This window comes from Drosophila yakuba, chromosome 2L (genome assembly GCF_016746365.2).
Source record: "Drosophila yakuba strain Tai18E2 chromosome 2L, Prin_Dyak_Tai18E2_2.1, whole genome shotgun sequence".
Classification (NCBI taxonomy): Eukaryota; Metazoa; Arthropoda; class Insecta; order Diptera; family Drosophilidae; genus Drosophila; species Drosophila yakuba.
This window is the reverse complement of record NC_052527.2, coordinates 4,023,968-4,048,929: the sequence shown is the minus strand read 5'-3', so window position 1 is coordinate 4,048,929 and position 24,962 is coordinate 4,023,968. Positions and strand designations below refer to the sequence as shown.

At 39.8% G+C, this 24,962-nt stretch overlaps 1 protein-coding gene across 3 annotated transcripts in view; it reads left to right on the top strand.

The window, feature by feature from the left end:
- LOC6526786 (hemicentin-2) overlaps positions 1-24,962 on the top strand; it is a 104,887-nt gene that overhangs the window by 38,907 nt on the left and 41,018 nt on the right. For all 3 annotated transcript variants that reach the window (XM_015197778.3, XM_039371415.1, XM_002087853.3), the window contains exon 3: positions 7,665-7,866. In XM_015197778.3, the coding sequence (XP_015053264.1) occupies positions 7,665-7,866 (202 nt within the window). The remainder of the gene's footprint in view (positions 1-7,664; positions 7,867-24,962) is intronic.

Genomic DNA, 24,962 nt, shown 5'->3' with positions numbered 1-24,962 from the left:
GCAAGTAGATAGTCATCGGAGATGCTTAGATACTGCTTTAATAAACAAGTATTTATAATTGGAATATATAAGTTAAAGAGTTTCTGTGATTTTACGCAATGAAATAATTGTACTCAGAAAATATAGATGTTTAGTATACAATAAGTTTAACCACATATAAATTACTACATTAACTGTACGTTAATTTACAAAATTGCAATAGATCGGAATCACCGGTATATTAATCCCGATAAAGTAGGCCCCCAACTAAGTCCATTGCATCTCTGCTCACAGACCTCATTAATTTGCGACACCTCGGAATTCCGTGTTCCGTATCTGTACTCCGATATCTTTGCCCAGCAAACTGCATTTGCATTCTGAGCTACCCATGCGGACCACTTTGGTCCACAGATACTCAACCCGAGATGGATGTGTGGTCACCACAGCCATATTCTCGAGCAGATTCTTGGTTTCTGTTGGGCCCGTTTACCCCCCAGGTCCCCAACACTTGGACACACAGTACGGTCCATCTGTGCGTGCCTTATTGACTTGGCTTGGCTTTCAACGCAACTGAGCCGCAAAGTCAATTCTGTGAATGAATCCACAGTCTCTTAGCCAGCGGATATGAAGACGGACAAGGAGACACACAACGGGGACTTATACACTTGCAAAAATGACTTCAATTTTTATTTTCCTAATGGGTTTAGTAACTGATTTGGGTAAGCTATTGAATACTGCTTAATGCTAACCAACTTAAGCCTACACCTTTATTGTTTATCATAACAGCTCCATTAAAATCAGATGTTCTTGCAGTGGAAGACAGGGGAGTAGGCCTTCCTGTAGCTTGCAGCATAAATGAAGTTCTAGTCGCAATGTGACGTTGATTTTTCATTTCAGTTTTTTTGCTCCTCCTATTTTCCCAGTCCCCCCATTTTCATTGTCATCCCCATTCTGAAAATGTTTACTTTGCACTGGTCGCATATAAAACGGGCACCCGTCTGCTTGACAGTCAGTCATAGGATCCGAGTGTTTTAGTATTGGTTTGGGGATATGTCAACCCAAAGACCCTCGTTTTTCCCAACTCCTCCTGCTTCATATATATATATATAGTATATGTATATGTGTGGGTTTTAGTTTGCTCGGTTGGCTTTAACTGTTGTTGATACGGTTTCCGTTTGTCTAAAGCTCCGTGCGGCACTTAAGTAAACTTTAAACACTTTTATTAATGGCATATTATGTAATATACGTGCCCCGGTTGCCGCGGCTTTTATCCCACACCCCATCCGTCTCATTTTAAGTGGATAGGCAACTTTTGCCAACATTACTAGCTGCAAATGTTTTAATTAAAGTGAAATTGGGTATTCTGAGTGGCACACAAGTCCTTACATCTTTCCTTCCCCCCTTGCCGCTCTTGCCGTTTTTCAGGCTACCCTTTTGCCGCCCCCGTCCTCATTTTCCAACCAAATCCGCTGCAATCCCAACAGGCAGCGATTTAGCCAGATGTTACGCATACGCAGCGTAAAACTTTTCCCATGCCCACCAGCCATAAGCCATGAAGATGAGGAAACCATATTTCCATTTCGGGCACATTAGCTGCGCGAAAATATTCAAGTGGCACAGTGAATACCATTTGTGCGTATATTACTTTATAATCGACGTTTAAGTAATGCAAGTGTTGAATAAATATAAATTGAAATTTGTACAACTATTTAGTCATACAAATATCTAAGCAACTAAATTAAATAGGCATATTTGAGTTTACAACAAATAATTCTGACAGCTTCCGAGACCAACCTATTTATAAGTAGCCCTGAGGTTTTTTTAGTATAGATCCTCTGACCGTAATCCCTGCACATAATCCCGCTAAAAGCATCGCTGGTTTTATAATTCCAGATTCCCGGTTGGTTGATGTAATTGCCTCTACTCAACCTCCACTTTTCCACTTTTCCACCGCCCATTTCCGGTTTTCCACTCAGCGGCGTCCATCGCTAAGTCATCAGCCAGATTTTCCCGCATTTCCCACTCCCGCAGCTGCAGTTTCCAACAATTTCCCCCCGACTCGGCGACGGCTAAGCAAATACTTGGCATACTGGCTACATTACGCATACGCAACGTTTGCAGTTAATTTGCAAATGTTTCACATACCGACTTATTAATGAGTTGTCTCACCGGCTGTGGCCATCAAATGGTTCGCAAAAGTGGGCGGAGGGGTAAAAGAATTCATTACGGATCTTCAGTTGCTTGTTTGCCTTTCGATTGACTGCCGATTGTTCATCGAACGAACGGATTGCAATCCACATTTTCCTCCTGTATCGCTTGTTATGCTTTATGTGCAGCAAATATTTGTCACAAAAGAAGGCCTGCTTGTTGCGAGATCACTGAGCAAAACACGAATTGGAATTAAATACCTTTTTTATTTCAAAATAATTGAAATATTTTAGATTTAAAATAGGTACATTTTAATGCACACAAGTTGCGAGTTAAAAAGGAATTGTTAAAAGTAAACGATTATTCATTTCTCCAAGTGTAAGCGCTTTGCAGGCAGTTCGTGTTGCAGTTGCAGCTGCAATGTCTTGTTAAGCGTATGAACTGCCACACATGCTGCAGCAAAGGCAAACACTCTGGATATGGGATGGCATATCCCTTATGCGAGTTCTTATCCCAGCCGACAAAGGATCCACCCAGTTGCTTTGAGAGCACCACTAAAGACTTATGGCATTAGAGCACAGTAGCAAAAGCAACCGCAACAACTTAGCGCATGTCAGCAACACATTACACGGAACACAGAGCCATAAACTTGAGTTTATGACCAGAGTTGGAGGAAGCAAGTTGCTTTTCAAAGGGGGCTCACGCAAAGAACGTGTATAATAATTTTAAAAGCACCTCGAGCAGTATCGTCCAAGAAAGTAACTACCATTCCGAAAAATGAATATCTAAACAGATTAGAATTGGAATAACGATATCAATTCTCGCTTCTGTTTCAATGTTTTAGATAGAAACCACAGCTTACTGGGACATTAGAGTAATTGTTTATTTATTGCCACACTTGTTTTTCCGGAAATACATTAGCATAGTGCACCTTAAATCTATAGAAACCCTTTTAAGTGTCGTGGCCTTGCAGTTTTAAGTCCAAACTTGCCCAGCTTCCAAAGAAGTTAGGTCAAAGTTAATCCCCTTCAAGTCCAAAGCTACGCCACTGACCCAGGAATCTTTCACATATACGTGTAGTTGATTTTCAGGCAGCAATTGCTATTGTTGTAATTGTTATGAGTAAGAATAAGGGGGGAGAGGGTTGGTGTGGGTTTGTTCAGCAACTCCTAGGTTAAAAAGTAATATATTTTACAACAACAATGGCAGGAGGCGAGACTACATATTATATTTATATGCCACACACACACAAAACACACAAGAAAAACAACAATGGCTGATGTTAAGAGCAGGAATTCGCATTAAGCTGAACGAAAAGCAAAAACTGGTCAGGGAAAATTTTAGAGAGAGGTCTGGGGACAGGAAAATCCTGGCGTTGTCTCAACAACGACCAAGGGAAAGCCACAAGTAAACGAGCCAAGAAGAAAACAGCTTGTTTTAAGTGTAACACACGCTCCCACATTAGTTGCATTTTGCTGAGAGAACACGTTGCCCCATCTCATGCCACCGCCTTTCATTTTGTCGGCGTTGTAGCATGAAATCTGTTTTAAAAACTCCAGACATCACACACAGTGCCCGAAATGCCATAATTCTTGTCTACGCACAACAGTCTGCCGCACTTTATGCGAAATAAATAATTACAAACAAGTCAAGCAGACACCGCCAGAAAATGATGTACAAGTGTTAGAAGTTTCATGGCTCAAAAAGGGGGAAATGTTGAAGGAAGAGAATGTTCAGGATACTCGAGTTGCTGGCGGGGAAGTTGCAGCCAAAGTGCAACACTTCGGTTGATTATGCCATCCTCTGAAAGCCATAAGTACATTAAATAGAACCATCATGTGCCTCATTCCGCGATATAGAGTACAATACTTAGCTATAGGGTTAAATGCTACATGAAAAATGATCTTGAATTATATATAAACGAAATTAAGAAATCAAAAATTAGCACATTTCTTCAACCAACTGTAGAGTATTTAGACTGCGTTTACAATAGACACCATATTTATTCTCACTTCTCTAGCCCTCTGATGCCATTTGTGTTTATGAAGATGACGCGTCGTCGACCCCAAACAAAGTCAAACTCGACATAGGCAAAACGGACGGAAAACCACAGCCACAAAAACTAAAAAACTAAACAAAAAAACTATAGTGTAAAGTGAAAAAGTTTCATTTTTTTACGAGTATGTGAAAAGTTTTTGTTGTTTGCTTTGGGTTTGTTTGGGTTGCATTTGCCCAGACTTGACTTCTGCTTTGGCATCTTTTTGGCCCAAACGAACTCTGCCTTTATTTTGCCGTCATAAATGCACAGCTGGAAAATTGCATTTTCAAAACAATAAATAATTAATAATTAGAATTAAATTCCCTTATGTATTTCACACAAATTTGTAAATTGTATTTCAACAGTAATGGGTTTTTACTATTAGTTAATTAATCAAGCATCAATTTTAATGAATTTTTTTCAAGTGCAGTGGGCACTTGCACTTATGAATGTTTAAGCATTTCGAGTCGGGCTGAACCCATCTGAACTGAGTGGAGATAAAGTTTTCAGTCCTCAGTTCTCCAGCGAACAATTGAAAAATTCATAAAGCGAGCAGGAAAAGTGAGACGATGGAAAACTTTACCGAAACTCTAATGATGGCTAATTATTACAGAACACACACACACACATATGGGCCGGAATAAGTTTTCCCACTACGAGTGAAAACTTTCGTATGCAAACAAAGTTAATTTACATTTTAAAATCCATCAGATTGCAAAAGCTTGTTTAAATAATTGCAAAATGCATTCCAGCCTTTAAGCAACAAAAAAAAAAGTCACAAGAAAAAGCCTGAAAAAAACTTTAACACATTTTATAGAGAGTTTTTCCTCGAGCTCTGGCCGAAAAAAAATTGTATTTTTCTTTCGACTCACTCATGGTAATATAACCAACTCCAGCGCTTCCAGATCCGAAAACAACTTACATGCAGTAAATGAAATCTATATGCATATGCATTTCATGCTTTTGTATGCTCAGGGGCGGCGAGGGCGTGGTCATGCTAATTGAAGGCCCTCGAGGGACAAGCTCTGCCCTCATTCATAATTATTTGCAGGGAAATATGTAAATCGGTAGCCAAAACAAACGTTAAACACGATACCCAGTCAGCATTTCTGTTCACTCCTCGCTTTTCTGTTTATTTTCCTGAGCTTTCAAATTACATGCGTTGAACCAACACGTTTTTATCGCCCAGTTTAATTTGATATCAGTTGCAAATATCGCTGATTAGAAGATTGATACATTATAATTTTTGGACTTTAGTTTCTATTAGGTGAAAATTTCCGCGAAGCATAGCGGTAGAAATCAGTTTTTACTTACCCTTTTAAATGGGTACATGAACTGTTTTCATAATCAAAAACAGAGAAAAGTACAAGTGGGTCCTTAAATACAAGGGAATGTGCAACTCAATTACATAAGCTGCGTCATAAATAACACTAGTTTCATAAACCCCATCACATATCATAAGCCCCCTCACATATCAGCAAAGTATTTAATGGAAATATACCAACTTAAAGCAAACAAATGCTAAAAACCCTGTTTTCCTGAATATTCCAAACTTTTTTGTGTTGCCAATTGTTAATTACAATAGCAGCAAGGGCCAAAGTTTCTACATGATCGAGCTAAAAAAGAAAGAAGGGAGGAAAGCAAAGCAGCAGCTGGTGGAAAAAACGTAGCATACATTTGAGCGTTCGAGGCAATCGAAAATGCAGCCGCAGTGCATTGAGTTGTTTGCATTTTGTACTCTGCGTTTTATACACCAAAAATCCGAACACAATAAAGCTGTTGCTTCGCTTAAATATATAGATTTATAGTAGAAACCAAATGCAACAATGTAGTAGTAGGGTGAAATGGGAGAACATTTTCCACAGACTTACATGAATGGATGGGCAGATGCACAAAAAACAGATTCGCTTCAACAAAATACATGAAAATTGAGCGGAGTGGAAAAAGAAGAAAAGCGGAGAATATAAAAAGCAGGAGCACACAAAAAACTAAAATTCAGGCAGACAAATTAAAACTAAGCGCTGCATGTGCAAACAACCGCCCCACAACCCACCAGTTTTCCCAACCCTATTTTCCGACCAGCACTCGACCCAATGGCGTCCACTCGACCATTTGCTCCATTTAGCTGAATACACACTTCAAAAAAAAAGGGAAAACTCCCCAAAACTAAACTGCGTGCTTAGTTTTTTTTCAGCGATGCTGCTAAAACTGTAAAGCGACCACAAGTAAAAGCTCCAAAGTTTCACTTCCCCCTACCAAAAATTTATAAAAATGGAACGAACAACGCATTGCAGCCAGCGAAATTTGATTGGAATTGTTTTCAGAAAACTTATTTCGGAAATTTTGCACCATCAATTATGTGAAAATACTTTCAAGCTTATGAAAAACGCGGAAATTCTCATGTTAAAATTTTATTGAACGCCCACAAAAAGTCTTCGTATGCAATATGCATTATTTTTTGGGTACTATATGCCTGCAATAAATTTTATCTCGATTATTTCCGGTTAATTTGCTTCTCTGAAAGTTTTTCCTTAGTTTCAGCAAGAGATAAAAAAATGTTCGAATAATATGCCACAAATACGAATACAAATTTTGTATATTTATGGCGTCATCTATATGAAAAATAAGCTTAAAAATGTGCAATACTTGAAACTTTAAGTACATATAATATGATTTAATTGTAAAGCGCAAAAGTAGTTGAGGTTAAAGTTAAAAAATGTTATTTCAGTTGTAATATCGAATAAATAAAATAGAATTTCTAAGCGGTCTTTATGGGTAAATAATCCCCCAATTTGTGTGGAAATTCTTTTCGGGAACACAAACCAATTTGGATGCAGTTCTTCCACCGCCTGGTTGGCATTGTGTTATGGTTGGCGTGGCATGTGAATTATTCATTTTTGTGGTATAGATTTACAATTTCTACGAGCTGCTACAATACCATTTTTTTTTTGTATTTATTTTTTTTCTGCCAATGTTGATTCTTTATTTTTGGTGCATATACCAGTGTTCGTGCTCTTCGAATGGTATTGATTTTCGTTTTTGCTCTGCTGCGTTAATAATAGTGAAACAAAATAAATCAAATCAGTTTAGCAGCAAGGATATATCAATGTTGTTATATGAATTTGTGTTGGATTTCGACGGGTTCTCTCTTAATTAAATGGACGCAGGCTGAAATTTGCACAAGGTAATTGAATTGCCGCTGCCAGTTATCCGGAAATAAATGCTGTATGCGTAGACTGCAAAAAACCAGTGTCACATATATTTTTTAAATCTTTTTATAACATTTAAGATTTCGAGTTTTTAAGTATTCAGATGTGCCTGTTATCACTTAATAGCGACGGGCATTTTGTAGAAAATTAAGTATTCACGGTATAATAAAAAGTTCAATTAAAACATTTGTCTTTAGAGCTTAAAATAAATTGCTTGAGAGCATCGTTAAATTTATTTAGCTGTTTTGCGTGGTGTAACCAAGTTTGTGTGTCATTCTGTGTCGTTGCAGGTCAACTTTGGCTCTGGATTGGCCTGATCTCCGGGGACGATTCGCTGGACACGCGTGAGGGAGTCGATCTGGTGCTCAAGTGTCGCTTCACCGAGCATTACGACTCGACCGACTTCACCTTCTACTGGGCGCGATGGACCTGCTGCCCCACATTGTTCGAGAACGTGGCCATTGGCGATGTGCAGCTCAACTCGAATTATCGGTAAGTTTGTGCAATGGGCCGATAAATCACGGACACAGGCCTGGCCTCATAAATTCCGCGCTGATGGCTGATGGCTGATGGCTGATTGCTGCTGCCCGATGCTGCCTGATGGCTGATGGCTGTCAATGAGGCAGCGAGGGGACGACAAGGGCTAAGGACATTCATTTAATTGCCGTCCAGGGCAGGATTGTTTTCCCTCGCGATAAAAGATGAAGGATGCGCCACCCAAGTCTCGGGCCTTCGACTGTTGAATTTATTAAAATTGCCAGCGACAACGTCATCGATGCCATTGTACATCATTAAATGTTCATCTGCCTGGCGATAATTCATTGCCAACAAGTTGATGGCTTCCCTTTTCTCCCTCCGCGTATTCTTTTCATGCCTTTAAGCCATCTGGCGCATCTGTTCGTCCATGATCTAGGCTGGTTGGGGAATATTCTTTCTATACAATGGTGGGATATCGAACTGATTACGAAAGTTGCTAACTTTGCTAATGGGCAACATGAAAAATCATTAAACGTTTACTAAAGTTCTGCGAACATTTCCGTTGTGCTATCAAAATGATAACACAAAAGATTATACTGCTTTTAAATATTATATAGTATATTAAACAAAAATACCACTACAAAAAGTGCAACGACTTATTCCACCACCACAAGTTGGTTGTATGTGGGTACTGGTAACACATTGCGTATACGCAACCTATGAAGTATCAGAAACTTTTTGAATCGTTCAAATAAAAAAAAAAGTTCAATACTTCTTCAGACCTGCAAGCATATTTATTTATTAAACATAATAATCATTTTCCATAGCATTTTGAGCGTGAATAAACAACAACAAAACGAAGGCAAAAACACAACAAAAATAATAATAAAAGAGGAAAGGGAGTGGGAAAAAACATTCAATGCGGCGTATGCTGCAAATCGTTTGGAAAATTTCAACAGGCCATTCAAAATACATGCCAGACAAAGGGCCCATCTCACAAGGTTAAGAGGGGCGGAGCGGAGGGCAGGGCGTGGCGGTAGGCGGGGCCGAGGGGCGGAGACCACCAGGCGACAAGCATAATAAATAAATGATCCAGCAGATACATGTACTGCATGTTACCGCTAAGTAGCAGCAGCCACAGAAACATGCAAATGCCAAAAACGTGTAAGCAGCAAAATGGCACAGAACAGAGCAGCCGAAAATGAAATAAGAATTATTATAACACAATTTTGCTAATCGCCCGTTAAACCATTTGCTTGATTTATGTGGCCCTGGGATTTCGACTAATGGTGCAAAACAGGATGAGGCAGACAAATATCTTAAATAAAGGTGGGGTATGAATTTGGGAATATGAAAAGTGGGTATCTCATTCACAGGAATCAAAGAATGGGTAAATTTCGTAGATTTTCATAAATCATGTCATGGAATATCTCAGAAGAACTAATTTCATTTATTGGGAAAAAAATTAAACTTGAAACGTGAAGTGAAACGTTAGTTTATAAAAATCAAACATTATTGGCAAGTTTTGAAGTAACATTCTTCAGTAAAGTGCACCCATTTTAAAGGAAATCTCTCCAAACTGCCCATTATACTATAGCCTCACTCAAAAGCAAAGGAAAAGGCTTGGGCTTTCAACTCAAGTTCTAGTTGTTAAAAGGCCATCAGATTTCTTTCTTCCTGTTTTTTTATTATTTTTTTTTGTACGGCCATACATTTAGTCATTGACAGGAGGCGGTGTACAAAAGGCAATTGTGATCCTTAAAAGGCGTGACCGGCAGGAGGCAAAAATCCTTACAATTTTTTATGCACACAGCTTGCACTGGAGATGAATGGGTAAAAAGTAGTGAAAAAGAAGGTTTGCCTGTTTTTCATTGACAACGAAACAAAAGGCTAATTGGGATGTTAGACAAAAGGCGCTGCAACTCTGGCCGATTTTTCCCAAGGTTTTCCCTACTCGGAAAAATAAAAGACAGAAAAATGCCTTTCCGAGCACAACAGCAGCGGTGGCAGCCAAAAAGATAAATTGTTTTTTAAATGAATTCAATAAAGCGTGCCATAACAAAATACCAAATACTCGTGCACAAATACAAAAAAAATATACGAAATACGAAACACAAAAGGCTGTCGACTTTCGGGGAGATTTGAACATAAAACGCCTATACAGTCGGCATGGCTTATTTGCATTTCAATTTGCATAAGTGGAGAGAGCTGCCACATACCCACATATATAGAAATATCTATATATTTCCATATCTCCGATGGATGTCGCACTGTGCTGGAAACAACACACGTGTTGCCGTTTCCAGAGACCAAAAAGTCAGCATTTGATCTGGGCATTTTGATGTATGTCTGCTGGCAAGGTAAAGGTTAAACGTTGACCCGCATAAAAAGGCAAACATACCGGGAAAACTGGGGAACTTGGGACCATCCATTGATAACAACAAGCTACGTTTGCATAAATAGCAGAAATTATTGCCCCACATCCATCACCCAAAATGCGAAATGTGTCAGCTGAGTCGCAGCCCACATTAATAAATACAAGATCTACATATACAAACAAATAAAAACACAAGTTGACTGGAAATCTCCGAATATATTAAATACTAAGCTGCTATGCTAAAGAGTAAGAGGAATATAGAGTTTAAAATAAATAAGCTGATTTATTCAAATATTTTTTACTTAAACTCATAACATAATTGTATATACACCCCTCTTTTTTTATAAAGTCAGTAAATTTACTACTTTATGGGACAAGGGGTTGTGCCAGCACGAGAATAAAATAAAACTATTGAATGCAAGAGGGCAACACAATAAGCTTTTTAAATTAATACCACAAAAATATTTTAAGCCATTTCAGCCTTTTGATTCCGCTTCACCCGTTGGAGTATCAAAATTTTCGCCACTGCAGAGGGACCACAACAAAGACTCATGGGGCTATGCCAAATCAAAATTAAAAATCGATAGACAGCATGAGTTTCATATTAAATTTCTTTTAGCACAATTGAAAAATGCCTCCTACTGATGTTCCGGATGCTTCCATTCCATTTTTTTTTTCATTCTTCATGTTCACCGCTTTTATTTCTATATATATTTTCTGTGCTGTGTATATTGTTGTCTGTTCAGTGAAAAGCAAATTTTTTGATTGTTTTGCACGCTCCACCAGCGAAATGTTTGCGGCACTTGAACAACAAGGGGCGACCATCACGCAAAATTCCAATATCATTCAACAAACAGGCAGCTGCGCAAATAAAATGCGGGTTTGGGCAACATCCGAGGTTGTTAAGGTCATCAAAATGACAATTTTTGCAGGGGGGAACCGCAAAAGATAAGAGCATTGTATCGGACGATGGTCAAAGAGGCGAAAGGCAGGCCAATCCCAAAACCCGATTCAGACAATCCATCACTGAGTGTCTTTGATTGAGCAGGGCAATTGTGAAATTTGATTGATTCCCAAAACTTATAAGAAATTAGCTGGTCAAGTGGTTAGTTGGGCAAGAAAAGGCCAAATCAATGACTTTTCAATATACGTTTATTGGTTTCGTTGTACGGCTAACAGCCTCATTTGTCAATACATTATTGATGAGTACTAAGTTCAACAGAATGAAGAAAGTATCATTTCAAAAGTAAATACATTTGTTGAAGACTTACTAACAAGCATATTAAAAGCTTATATTCTATTTCCATGCCAAAATACCAATAGGCTGCTAGCAAACTCGTTCGAAACGCCAATAAATCAATTCCGTAACAATCCCCAATTAATCTGCTGACGAAATGCGGTTCGCAGCCGTCAAGAGCTATCCAAAAACTGACCAAATTTCGACCAACTTGATTTCGATATATCAAATGCCCCCCATTCAACGAGAGCATTTAATGATTTCCACTTTGCGCGGCGCATTAAATGACTTTACGACCTAGGACACAAATTTCGCAGATTTGCCCTATGGAATGCGCCAAACCCCAAAAGGAGCTTAGTCCGCTCCATTTTGCCATGCCCCTCGTTGATCCAGAAGCGGTTTTGGCCCCACTCGACACATTTGCACATTTGCCGGCATTGTTTTGTTGTTTCGGTGCTCGTGGCATTGCGTAAATTAATTTCAGTCGCTAAGCGTAATTTAAAGTTAGCTTAAGCCGGCAGACATATACAAACCACACACACTAGTACACGCAGAGAAACAATGTCACAAGGTTTACTTTTATACAGTTATTTTTAGATAAGTAAGGTTAGTAGAAAAATGCATTACCAACACTCACAATGGCTAGTTACTTTTGAAGCAAAAAATAGCAGTGCCTTGCTAAGAGTTTTTCCCAGTGTACGCACACACTTTCGCAGCATAAACAAGACTCACAGCAAACGGTCTTAAACTCGTCGCTGCCCCATGCAAATACGCACATGCTGTGGGCGCCCTGCCAAGGGAGCATTTCAGGAAAGCCTGGCAAAGGAAAGGAATGGCAGGGCAAGGCAAGGCAAGGCGAGAGGAAAACAGTGGAAAGCAGAGGAAAATGCGAACGGTGGTCTGGACGGCGGAACAGAAGGTGTCCGACCGCCTGCCGGCCATGTGAAGTTCATAAAGTTACGGGGCAAACCGAAAACCGAAAAGAAGAACCGGGGCGAGAGAGCCGCCGCCGGAAGTTGTCCGCCGTACGAAGTGCGACTTGTCAACGTGTACTTCCGGCCGCCATTCTTCGCCGCAATAACCGCACAAATGTGGCGGTTGGGGGGTATGGAGGGATGTGGGTGTCTTGGGGGCAGAAACGCAGGAGCCGTGGCCATGACACACAGGAAGCAGTTGGCCCGCTCTTCGCTTCCGTCAGAGTCGCCAAACTTTATGAATAATTCAGTTAAAAGGCCTTTTTTTATTGCCAGCATTGTTGTCATTTGCTAGCTCACACTTGGCCGGATCGAGTTTAAAGACTCACAAGTGCGACTTATTTAATTAAATTATGCAATTTGTTACATTGCAGGAACCTTAATTGTTTAATGTTTACTTGAAAATATTAACGTTCTAGAATTTATATAATTTAGTTGCTTACCTATTTAAATTCTAATTTGAAATAAGAGTACCTTAAATCAAACAAACATCTAAATAGACCTTAAGTCACAGCAATTAATGTGGCAAATATTTACCCAAAATTGCCAAATAACTTGACAGAATGTGTAGTAAAAAGCCTTCTCCTGCACATCACGCATACGCCGCGTATTGCACTGGTTGATGGCGTGGGAAAAGGCAGTGGGTAAAGTTGATGTTGCTAAATTTGTTGTTTATTATTTGCTCGCTGTTATTGTTGCCAAGTCGTCGACAATGTCGCCGTAGGCAGAATCAGAAACTGAATCAGAATCAGAAGCAGTAGCGAGCATCCTTTGAATGGTCCTGTCTGTGGCGCTGTTGTTTCGGCGATGTTTCGACGTAAGTGATTTGGAAACACCTGCTTTACATGTTGCCAGGTAGACGGCAACGACAACGACAGCGACAACGACACCTTCCCTCAGCCGTTCCAGCCATCCACTTTTGTGTCGACATTTATTAAGGTTGTTTTGTGGCTGCCATAATACAGTTTAGATGGTGAGCGACAACCCAGAAGGGAAGCCATTAACATCCTTGCCATGTCTTGTCTCCATCTTACAGCACCTCACTTTGCTTCCTTGGCAGCCGCTGCATAAACCCATAAACTTCGTCAACTAACATAAATTTGATGTAATAATTTTTCTAATCAGAAAGTGAGCGTGCAACGTACCGGCAAGGTGTTGTAACATACATTTTAAAATTGTGGAAAAATATCTGATGTTTGCTATTTTCAAAATAAAATAGAATGATTCATATTTTAAAAGGTAAAGAAGTTGTTCTTCCATTTATGTAGTTTGTTTTTTACTGTGCAATTCAAAAATTAATAAAATTCTTTATCCGAGGACTCAACAATGTGGCTTCCTAGTATCTCAGCTTTTAACAGCTCATCTAGAGCTATCTCACAAATTTTTAAATACATTTTTAAACGCCGCAAAATGGCGTTCGTGCTGTCATTCTGCTGCTGCTTTTGATGCTGTTTGTCATTCGCCGTTAAAATCAATTTACGACAAAATAAACACACGCACTGTCCTGAACTTCCCGACCCCTGTAGCCCCCGAAAAACCCCCGGATCCCAGGATCCCATCTGCCCGGTGTTTGCATTGCTGCGTTGTTTGTTTGTTTCCTGCTGGCGCTGTCACCGGCACCGGCAACCAGGATCCAGAATCCAGAATCCAGGATTCAGGATCCCGGCAGCCAGGACCAAGGACACTGCGCCAGAATTCAGGCTCCCAATGAGGAGTCAGTGGCAACGTCTGTCGCCGTCACCGTCACCTTTAATGTAGAAATATTTTTCACTCATGCTCGTGCATTGACAGACAATGAAGAGGGTCTTTGAAAAGCTTATCGAAAATTGGCTTAAGGATGTGTGTCCTCTCTTCTCCGCTGCCCGCCAATTTAATGGGCCTGACCCAAGGCGGGTATCCGTTGCGGCATTTTAATGCGCCATCCAGGGCAACTTAAAGTCCATCCAGAGTATAGTTTATGGCCGAAGTTTATGAGGGGTGAAGCTCATTAAGTGCGAATATCGGGTACTAACATCTATATATAGAGCTGCAGTCCGGGTGCTCATTAAAATCTAAGGCTCTGTGGCTCGGCACGGATTTTGTGCTATCAAAGGGCTGCAAGTAACAAATTACGAAGCTTACAAAAATATATGTATTCTGCTGAAAATGTGTCTTACTGCTCTTCATAAAAATTAAAGATGCACGTATTCACTCGCAGTTACTTGGCAGGATTCAAAGATTCAATTAAGACGAACACCACAGAGAAACACCAAATCAAATCAGTTAAAACTTCCACTTGGCAAAGAGCCATCAATAATGAATGCAGCTTTCTTTTGCGATTATACCAATTTGAGCTCTTCTCTGCTGGCGCATAAAAATCAAACTTTAATGGAAGTGTAACCAAGCGCTCAACTTTTCGCAGACATCTTAAGTCGCAGCATACTTTTCGATGCGAGTACTTGAGCTTTTCGCGTGGCGTGGCGCAGTAATTAAAAATTCAACGGGCAAAAATCAACAGGAGAAATCTGTTAACTGCTATCCCGTAACCTGTTACCAATCAAGATTCCGTGATGAGCAGGTGTACCCAAGAAGTTTTCCCCTCCAAGAGCTGTCTGAAAATACAACAAAGGTGGTGGGCGTTGAATTCATGAGGGACTTTCCCAGCAGCAGCAGCAGCAGCAGCTGTTGCCCAGTAACCCCCCATTCCAGACATTATTGCTCCCGCGAGGCAAGGAAAAATACATAGTTTCGTGACGGGACCCGAAAAACTCGAAACGGGGGGTTAAGGCAGGCTGCCAAGGGTTAAGGGCCTTCCCCCGGATGACAGCGCTTGTCGATGATGACTATGGCGATGATGATTAGAACGAACGGCCTCCGAGGAATCCACACGCAGTTGGGTCCTGTGGCCATTGCCTTAATTACGTGGAGATAAGAAACGCAAATATAAATATAGCACCGCCACACGGGTACAGTGAATACACGGCGCAAGGATTTATCAAATATTCAAGAATATAAGAAGAGCCTTAAAATACAAGTAAAATAAATGAGTGAAGAAAACATAAATCGAATATAAGTTTTTTTATGAAACAAAAGATCTTAGTCCATCTCACAAATTTACTTTATGTTTCTTTAAATTCGCCCTTCACTGTACGCCCTTCGAAACGGGAATGTTGGTGGGGTGCTGAGTTGGTTGGTGGGGGGAGGCGAAGTAGGCGTTAAATGGGTGGCACAACTCAAAGTGGCAGTTGGCCTTGCCGGGCGGACGCAACAGCTGCGCTCACTAAACGCTCTGGCATAAACATAAAAAGTCTATGAAACTGTCATAAAGCAGGCAATAGAACCGAACGACCGGCGTGGGGTCTCTGCTCTCCAACTTGCCACGCCCCCACCAAGAGAAGCAAAACCGCCTCCCAGTTGGCCTTGTCAGTTGGCTAAAACTCATTTGTAAGGCGTTGCTCATAAAAAGCAGAAGGCGAACAAAAAATCGGTCTAAAGAAATTAGACATTGGGTGCAATTTTACACATAGAAATATTATCAAAGCCGTTGTGCTTTCGATTTTTAAACATTGATGTCTATAGTATTAAATATAAATATTTTTATGCCATCATATGTATTAATTTCGATTTATGTATTTAATGTTAAAGAAACCCCTTTCATAAGTAAATTCCAGTCCATTAACATAATTCGTATATAAAGTTATTTAATTCAATTCAATTCTATTCAAAGTTCTGTCTGATAAAATCCAGTCTTTGTTAATTTCCTGACCTCCATTTTTTACATATTTTTCTCTGACTTATCCAGAATGTTTGCCATTAGCCTGCGAACTTCTTCAACTGTCATTTAAGACTGTGCCTAGAAGTGAGCTTTAAAATTTGCGGAACAAAATGGGGAAAATTGGGAGTTTCAATGGCTAACTGAAGAGATAGAGAGTGTGTGTGTGTGTGTTTGGCCCAGTATTTTTCTGGTCTGCCAAAGTCAAAAATTATCTAACAACAGGACAAGGAAGGGAGAAGTTGACTTGGGGAAGCTCAGCCATTTCATTTTTGGCCTGTTGTGCGGGCGAATATGTGTGTTAGGAAAAGATTATGCGCTTATAATGGGTCCGCAAGTTTTTGGACCCGGGCAAATCTCTACGAAATTGGCTTTTGAGCGCACATAAAATGTGAAATGCGGGGTGAGCGGTGGCGAGTGTGTATTACACTGTGGAGCAAAATACCAGAACCGAGGGACCAGATAGGCGAATTGTTCAAACAATATACACACAACGGTAAACAAAAGGCCCATAAATTAAGGCAGAAACGAACCGAGATATACTCGTTTTCGGGAATATAGCCCCGCCTATATGTACCAGACATGTGTGTACACTGTGCCACAGAAAACCGCCCTAAAACCACGAAAAAAAGGGGGGCACACACTCCCGCTTGTGTCGTAAAACGCAGCATAATGAAACATTATAGAAATCATAAAAATCAACATCATATTTATGCATATAAAGCGGGCAACAAAACATCGGACTGTCAGACAGACAAAAGCCAAAAAATTGCTGCAGCAAAAAGCCAAATATGCAAAATAAAATGTGAGCAAGGAAAATGAAAGGGACGGGCAAAAACAGGAAAAATGTAAAAACGCATAAACAAGAGGACATATATGAGATCGTGCATTTTAAATACTTTTGGGATCGGTTATACTTAAAAGTGAAGGAAGGAACACCACAGCTTACAAATGATATTTTAAAAGCTCTTTCTATAATAAATTTTAGTTACTTTATTTTAATTCATATGTTAAAAACCTTGTCTCTAATTACAATTGATATAATTTAAAATGTAATATTTTTTAGTTACTTGGCGAACCTTTATTCCATCACTAATAGAATCCTTTGAATATGCAGCAACACACAAATTATGCAAAGTAACGCAAAATGTCGCAGCATACGCACACAAGATGTGTTTGAGCAGCATGTTTTCTTATATCCTCGAGGGTTGTAAATAAGAAGTATATTAACCGAGTTCAAGGCTGAAGAGAAATGTAGAAATGGAGAAAGCAGCACACAGGACGGAGAAAGCAGCCCGAAAGACTCATAAATTTTGGCTCTGCATTTTTCGCCCAGATTCGAAGTTAACGTAAGGCTGCTAGCTGTTCACTTCTGGATGCGAGTTTCAATAAGAGCAGATCCGCAACGCTGACCGAAAACCTCTGTCATATTAACATTTATTTTTCACACACATTTCGAGCAAGGCGACAACGCAGCAGTAATTTTTACTGCCATCGCTGCTGGTGTTGTTATTGCATTTTTCCGGATGTCAGATAAATAAAATCTGGTAGTACAAACGAAATGAAAATGCAGCAATAGAAGAGACAACTTGGCTTTAACAACTGGCATAAAAAACTGCAGTGACACCAATGAAAAGCTTTTATTTTCAATTATTAAACGAATTTTATTATTTATTTGAAGGCATATGTTTTAGTATATTTATTTAATATTTAAGTAATCTAAAAGTCTTCTAATTAAAACTGCTTTTAATAGAAAGATAGATAGCTTCTTGCCGTTGGGTGCTGACCATAAAAAATGGAATAAAGCGTATACAGAGATAACTCAAAAAAACAAACGAAGCCGCAAGCACAGCTGCAGTTTCAGTTTCGTAACCCCGAAAAAATCCACAGCCCCTCTGGACAAATCCCCACCCACATTTCAGTGGTTTGACTTTTGCTTAACACACCACGCCCCCTATTCCGCCCACTTTCAGTGCAGAGTGCAGTGGGAGGAACATCCTCAACCGAGTTATGATTTATGCACATTGCTCTGTGAAATCTATTGAGAAATCAGTGACAGTGGAGAAATATGCGGAGCTGGACAGCAGATGGCAGCTGCTTGTGGGGATTCTCGATTCTGGATTCTGGACACGATGATGCACAGCTACATATATGGCTATATATAAAGCGATCTCTCTCACTGCCTCTATCTCTCTCTCTCACAGCCGTTCGCACTTAATGCCGTCAGTATGAAGAGTCATTGCGGCTTTTAAAAGTGTCTTTCTCTGTTTTTTCAGCTTTTTTGCCATGAATAAACATCGAAGCCACAAGCAAAAGGCAAACAAACAAATAACCAGAGATGGTCCCTTGAAAAAGGAGAACAAAACAAATGCAATCTCACTTAGCCACTCAACAGGATTATGCCCACGGAGTGCAATGGGAATATTTCCCATAGACACATTTCTTTGACATTCTCAACACACAATTCAGGGCACATTTGTCGTGTAATTGACTTTGATTCGGATTTCTGGTCCGTTGGCATGAGGAAAAATGTGCAAATTCCCAGCCATTTATAGCTATTATTGGTATGGATAATCATACGTACCATTAAATGATTTGACAATATGGCAAAATCAATATTGTTACATAATTAATGGTAGTTCCTTTTTTTATCATATGATTTTAGATGAATTTAAAAATATCCATATTTTATGTGTTAATCAAATGTCCTTTGCAAGCCCATTTCACGTTCCACGCCCAACTTTAATTTCGAAAAATTGTCTGTGAACTGACAGATATATATAAGCCATAAATTTGACCTTCGGTGGGAGCCTTTTTCACGTAGCCCTTATCAACACCTGGTGACAATGACACTAAAACCTTTGCCAAGGATAATATGTGTGACTGGAAGCCCTGCTGTTGCCAGATCACCGCTACTACAGAAACGCTGCACAGTACACTGGAAATAAAACCCAGCAAATACAGTTTCTATAGCTGAAAAAGTGTTCCATAGTTTCACTTGTATATCAGTAAAGTTTTGTTAAAGTTTCTTTTAAACGAAGGAGTAAATGTTTCAAGGTCCGCCTTGCATTTCTCTCAGTGCACCGCTGGAATGTCTCCCTTCTTTGTGAACGTGTGTGCGTCCGCCTGACTGCCTTGACCTGTCATATCGCTGTCATTTGCACACATTTACCGTTAACGTTAAAGAGCGAACGCTAACACACACATGCACAAAGTGCTATTCACAGGGAGCAGCGACATCAAATGACGAGGGGGGAGGGGGCGGGAACAAGTGTAGCCAAGGCGACAACAAACATCACATGAGGTAAATAGTTTAGCTGGCAGTGCCACACTGGCAATACCCATTTCGGTATATCGAAAGATTGCATTGAAATCAAAAGGCACACGGAAGCAACTCTATATCCGTTACCTGTAATACACGCAGAAAAATATTAATTCTTTTTAAAAATATTGCGCTCTTAGACATTGGCAACCAATTACTTCAAGCTTAGTCTGTTTCCTGTTTGATATACATTTTTCTAAGTGTAGCATGTACGTCGTTTTACCAATCCGACTTCCGTCGCCTGGACAGCAGACAAAGTCAGCACAGATACGATTGAAAAAAGGAGTAGGGAACGGAGTTGTAAGGACATGACATCGTAGTGCCGTTAAAGGCGCGACTAAAAAACATTGGGCGTATGGCATTTATAGAAAATCACCCAGCCACATTGAACAGAAAGGAGCACTATAAACTGGAGTAACTACTTTCAGATACTAAGTAATGCAAGTTTACGAGCTCTAAAATGAATTTCATTTCTTGTGGTACGCGAACAGACTACTATAACTATTTTTTATTATCATAGTTCTCATGGAGCAACCTCTTATAGTTTTTACTAGATAGAGCATGGTCCAGATGAGATTGGGCCAATAAGCATGATGAATACAGATATGCGTGCCTCCACACTCGCCCTCGAGCATCCACCCAGTCACATTTAGCATGAATGTCGCCTTTGCATAACAAATGTTAGCAGCATGTTTCAATAATGAGGCCGTCCCACTGTACAGTAATCCCCCCCTGGCAGCCACTGATGAGCTGCCATGTTGCGCGATTGAGACATGCATTGCAGCCCACTCCATTCCCACTCCCCCAGGCCACTGAATTTCCCAAAACCGACCTCGGGCTCTAGCATTCGGATTGCTTGGACAGCGTTTGAGTTTTGGATCTGAGCTGGGAACCGAATTAATCGTTTCCACTGTGCGGTTAGAATGTCGCCTCACCCATTGTCCCCAAAACAACCACCCCCCCACCCATTCGGCTCCCCTTGGAGCGTCGAGTGTATGCGCCTCATTTGTTATGGCCATTTGCATAAATAAGTCACTGGCACTGCCAGTTGGGACCGGTTTTGGATGGACAGTGTGACAAAGGGACATAGAAGGGGGTTCCAAGGATTCTGTGGGGGGGCAGGAGTGGGGGGATAAGGTCCGTCAGTGGATGGAGATTGTGTGAATAACTTGATGAACGCTCCGCCGGAGGAGTGAGTTCTGTTGTTCGCTGATTTGTTGGGCTGTTTGCATTTATTTATCCTCCTTTTTTACCCGGACTTGTTAAAAAGTTGACAAATTTCAAAAGTTATAGTGCTTTTAAGGGACTATGAGATTATTTAAGTGGTACAGGAAACCAAAGTTTGCAAGCCACGAATATAAATAAAAAAAAAAAATGGTAGAAAAAAGCTCAATGGATTGGTTAAAAGTAAATATAATTAATTACCCTTTTTCTGCATCTTCTTTGACTTTGCAGTGCAGCTTAAAAGTTATTAATCGTGCACTGCAACCCAGTTAATTAATCTTCCGATTATTTTGCGTTGTCAAAAGACTTTCCGTTTCTTTAGTTTCACATTTATACAAAATCTCCTTACTACAATTTCAGCTACTTACAACCATATTATTTACTCTCCGAGGGCACAAAAACAAAGTTTAAGTCCAAACAAAAACAAACGAAAAGCAGAGAAATATCCTTCCTTTCATTCGCTCTCCGTTTCCCTTTCACTGGAGATCCTGGCACATCCTCACACTTCAGCGTTTGCAGGAAAGCGTGACAATATGCCGTTTAATTATACGTCAGGACCCTTCTGCTCTGGCCCCCATCTTCGGTTGGTTTCTGTTGCTGTTGTGGCGATATCGCACACACATTTTAAAAGTCAATTATCCGCACATAACGCACATCGTTGAGGGGGCCTTAAAGGACGATCGCGGGTGTGGCGGGCCATCGTCCTTGCCACGCGTCAAATTTGGCGCGTTTACATTTTTTGCCCTCATCGGCTCCCCCTTCAGCTTCCTTATTGTTGTGCACTCTAAAAAAAAACGTTTGCCCTCATTTGAACTCAAATAATATTTTTAATATTTTAAAGCCCCTTATTAATATCTTTTTATGTTTACATCGGCACAACAAGAATGGTTTGTTTTTAAAATGCATTCAAATAAATATATTAATCAATATATTATCATATTCGATAATTATACTTTTTTCCAAAGTCCGTTAAAAGTCTATTTCTTTTAATGAATTTTGGTAAAATTCAATGGAAAATTCTTTATAGTAGAAAACTCACCAGAGTTAAATTTTTTCCAAGTGCGCAAACTTTCTTATTGAGAGAAAGCGAGGAAAAAAGTTTATTACTTTCACGAGATGACTCCTTGGCATGCGAAATTGTCGGAGAGAAAAAGGAGCCGGGACGGCGAAGGATGTCCTGGTAAATTGAATTACATGAGACATGAGACGGGTAACGAAGAAAACGAGCCATAAGACTTCGATACTAAACCGATAATAACATAATCAGCCCACGCCCATGCTCACGCCCACTTTTCCTGCCCCGATTTGCCGAGACCGCCGCCGCCCATGACCAACTATAAAGTGAGCTTTAGTTACCGTTAACAAGCCAAGTGGCTTGCCTCAGGTTTTCCCCCCAATTGCCTCCGCTTCATCACTCTCTAGCACTCCATCTCTTTCGCTCGATTGATAGTGGGAAAAAGTTTGTGAGCTTAGCTGGCCAGCCGACTTTTCCGGTGTCTTTAGTCCTTTAGAAGGATATACACTGTAATGCATAATTGTGGAAAGTTCCTACATAATAAAAAGTTTGAGCCTGGATTCTAAATATGATTGAAAATTATTGTATTCTCAGATATTTTTTAAGTTGATTGAATTACATAGTTTCTTAGATAAATAATTTCCTAGATTTTTAATCAACTACAGGCGACACCGCATATCCAATTACAAAAGCCATGTAGGTCAGTGTAATTGTTCAATACTTTCCGTGAAGTGGTACGTGCATGTGGGTGGTCCTTCTTGTTGTGCTTATTGAGGCGAACGGAGGCATTGCCATGTAATTGGCAACAATTTGCATAACAATTCAGCGACTGTTTTGCATAAGTCCTGCGACGATGCAACATAATAACCAAAGGCGGGGGAGCAAGGATGGGGATGCTGGGAGTAGTGGGAATATACGGGAGCGGCGGTTCGGGAGCGGCGGTACTTAGCGGAGACACGAACCTGTGATTAGTCAAGACGCATTTAGTTGGATAAATGCAATTCTTATTGGAACATTCTTGTTAGAACACTTATTAGGTTTCAGAAAAATCCTGTTAGAAGGTTTGTGTATAAACGGTGTAATAGGAAAAATGAGCTAGAGAGATCCCTTTTGGGGTTGAGTGTAATTTTACGTATTGATTTTACTTCGTCGAGTAGATATTTATGTATAGAAGAGTTGCTTATAATTTTAAATAGGTTTGAGAGATAACTTTACATTTGTGTTCCTCAGCGCCAAACGGGGAGACTGCTGTGAAGACGCTCGCTCCCGTATATTCCCACTACTACCCGAAAACAGGCCAAAACCGCCGATTCGGTATATGCTATGGGGATCCCTCTCTAAAAAAAAAAAAAAAAAAATTGGGTATCATTGGAAAGGATTTTTCAAGCCCTTTCCAATGGTATGCTTTTCACGATTCTGAAATTAAAAATACGACTTTTCATAAAAACTCTCAAAATTACAATTGCACTTCTTCGCGCACAAGCAATCTTGGAAGGGGGTGCGCACAAGCAATCTTGGAAGGGGTGTACCTGCGCGCACAAGCAGTCATAAGGATGATCGCAAGGGTGGGGGTGAGATTTCTGTTCAAGGCTATGCACCTTACTGTGTCCTCAATTTTCTAGGAAGGTAACTGGTGGTTGGATTATTAGTTGAGAAATATTTAGAAATATCAAACAAACTGGTTATAGGGTCGTGTATACGTATATATAAAAAATCATATAATCATAAAACCGTTAAAAAACCGTCGTTCCCGTATATTCCAGCTACTTTCAGCTAAAAGCTATGGAGCCGTTGAGAAGAAAATCTAAACAATCTGAAGTCATAGCGACTTTCAGCTTAAGGCTACCCACGTTTTAAATGTATGCCTTGCAAAATGTTACTTATAAAGTAACAATGACTAGTAGTCACCAATAATTTCATGATCCCTGACTGCGGTTATCCGAAATAATTCCCTACAGAGATATGTATTTCAAATTATCTGTGATCTGTCTCCATTTTCATTATGCTAGGAGACCCCATAAAATCAAATATTTATGACTCTTTGAACCTATTATCGAGAAAGTCAAGCGGCTATTTACCTGCATCCAAACCCATAGCTCGCCCTCCTTTTCTGACTTCCCCATTGCAGTCTGTGCAGTCTGCAGTCTGTGAAGGCTCCTTAAATCGAGAACCAATCAGGTGGATTCTAAGAGTAGACACCCCCTGTAGATGTCAAACTCTCTAATACTCGTGTATAAAAATGGATCCCCTTAAATTGCTCAGGATCAGTTCTTATAATACCTCAGCACTGCATACCAATGGATCTTACTGTAGAGTTTGTTGACTCAGTAAATGGAATAAATGTTCCATTAACTCAAGACTCTGATGTCGAAATAATTGAAGGCTCGAAGGAAGGCTATGTGGAGGCTATCGACACAGAGGATTCGATAGATCGCTTCTTAAGAGGAGTATTTGCTCCTTCTATGTCATCTACCCCCACTACACAAATTGGAAGTCAATTTGCGTCTCTTGAGTGGAGCGATTTTCCTTTTGGAGCGGCAACGCAGGACGTTTTAAATGACCTTATACGAGGCAATGGAGACGATCAAGAAATGCAATGTGCACAGCATTTCGATATGGATATACTGCACACAGATCCTATAATATATGAGTTTCCTGATGATGATCATATTTTTGATCAGTTCATCGAGCCAAGTCAACCCAACATGTATTTACGAATAATGAAGGATGAAGATGACCATTCATTACTAGACGTTTTATTTGATCTAGGTTTTTAATTTGTCTATATTATACAGAAATTTATTAAATAAAACTATTTTACAAAATTAAATTCTTAAACTTGTTTTATCTTTATTTGATAACTTTCCGTTGATTTACGCATACTCTTTAATTCTGCATCGTGCATCAGCAAGAGATGAACATTGTAATTATATCGCAACCAGAATTTTCGTTCATTGGGACAGAAAAAGCAACAATAATAAGAAGATTTTGATTTTTGATAGCTGAAGTTATGCACTTTTAAGGTATGTTTTTTTAAACCGCTGCGTGAAGCAAACGATTTTGTTTCCGAACACAACTCACAATACAACTTTGTCATTCTGAGAATAAAAATTGAATCTGAGTTTTCGAGAAAAGTGCTGTCTTATATTAGGTTTGTAGTAACCTTTTATTTCATATGAAGTTATATATTTATACAAAATGAGATAGATAT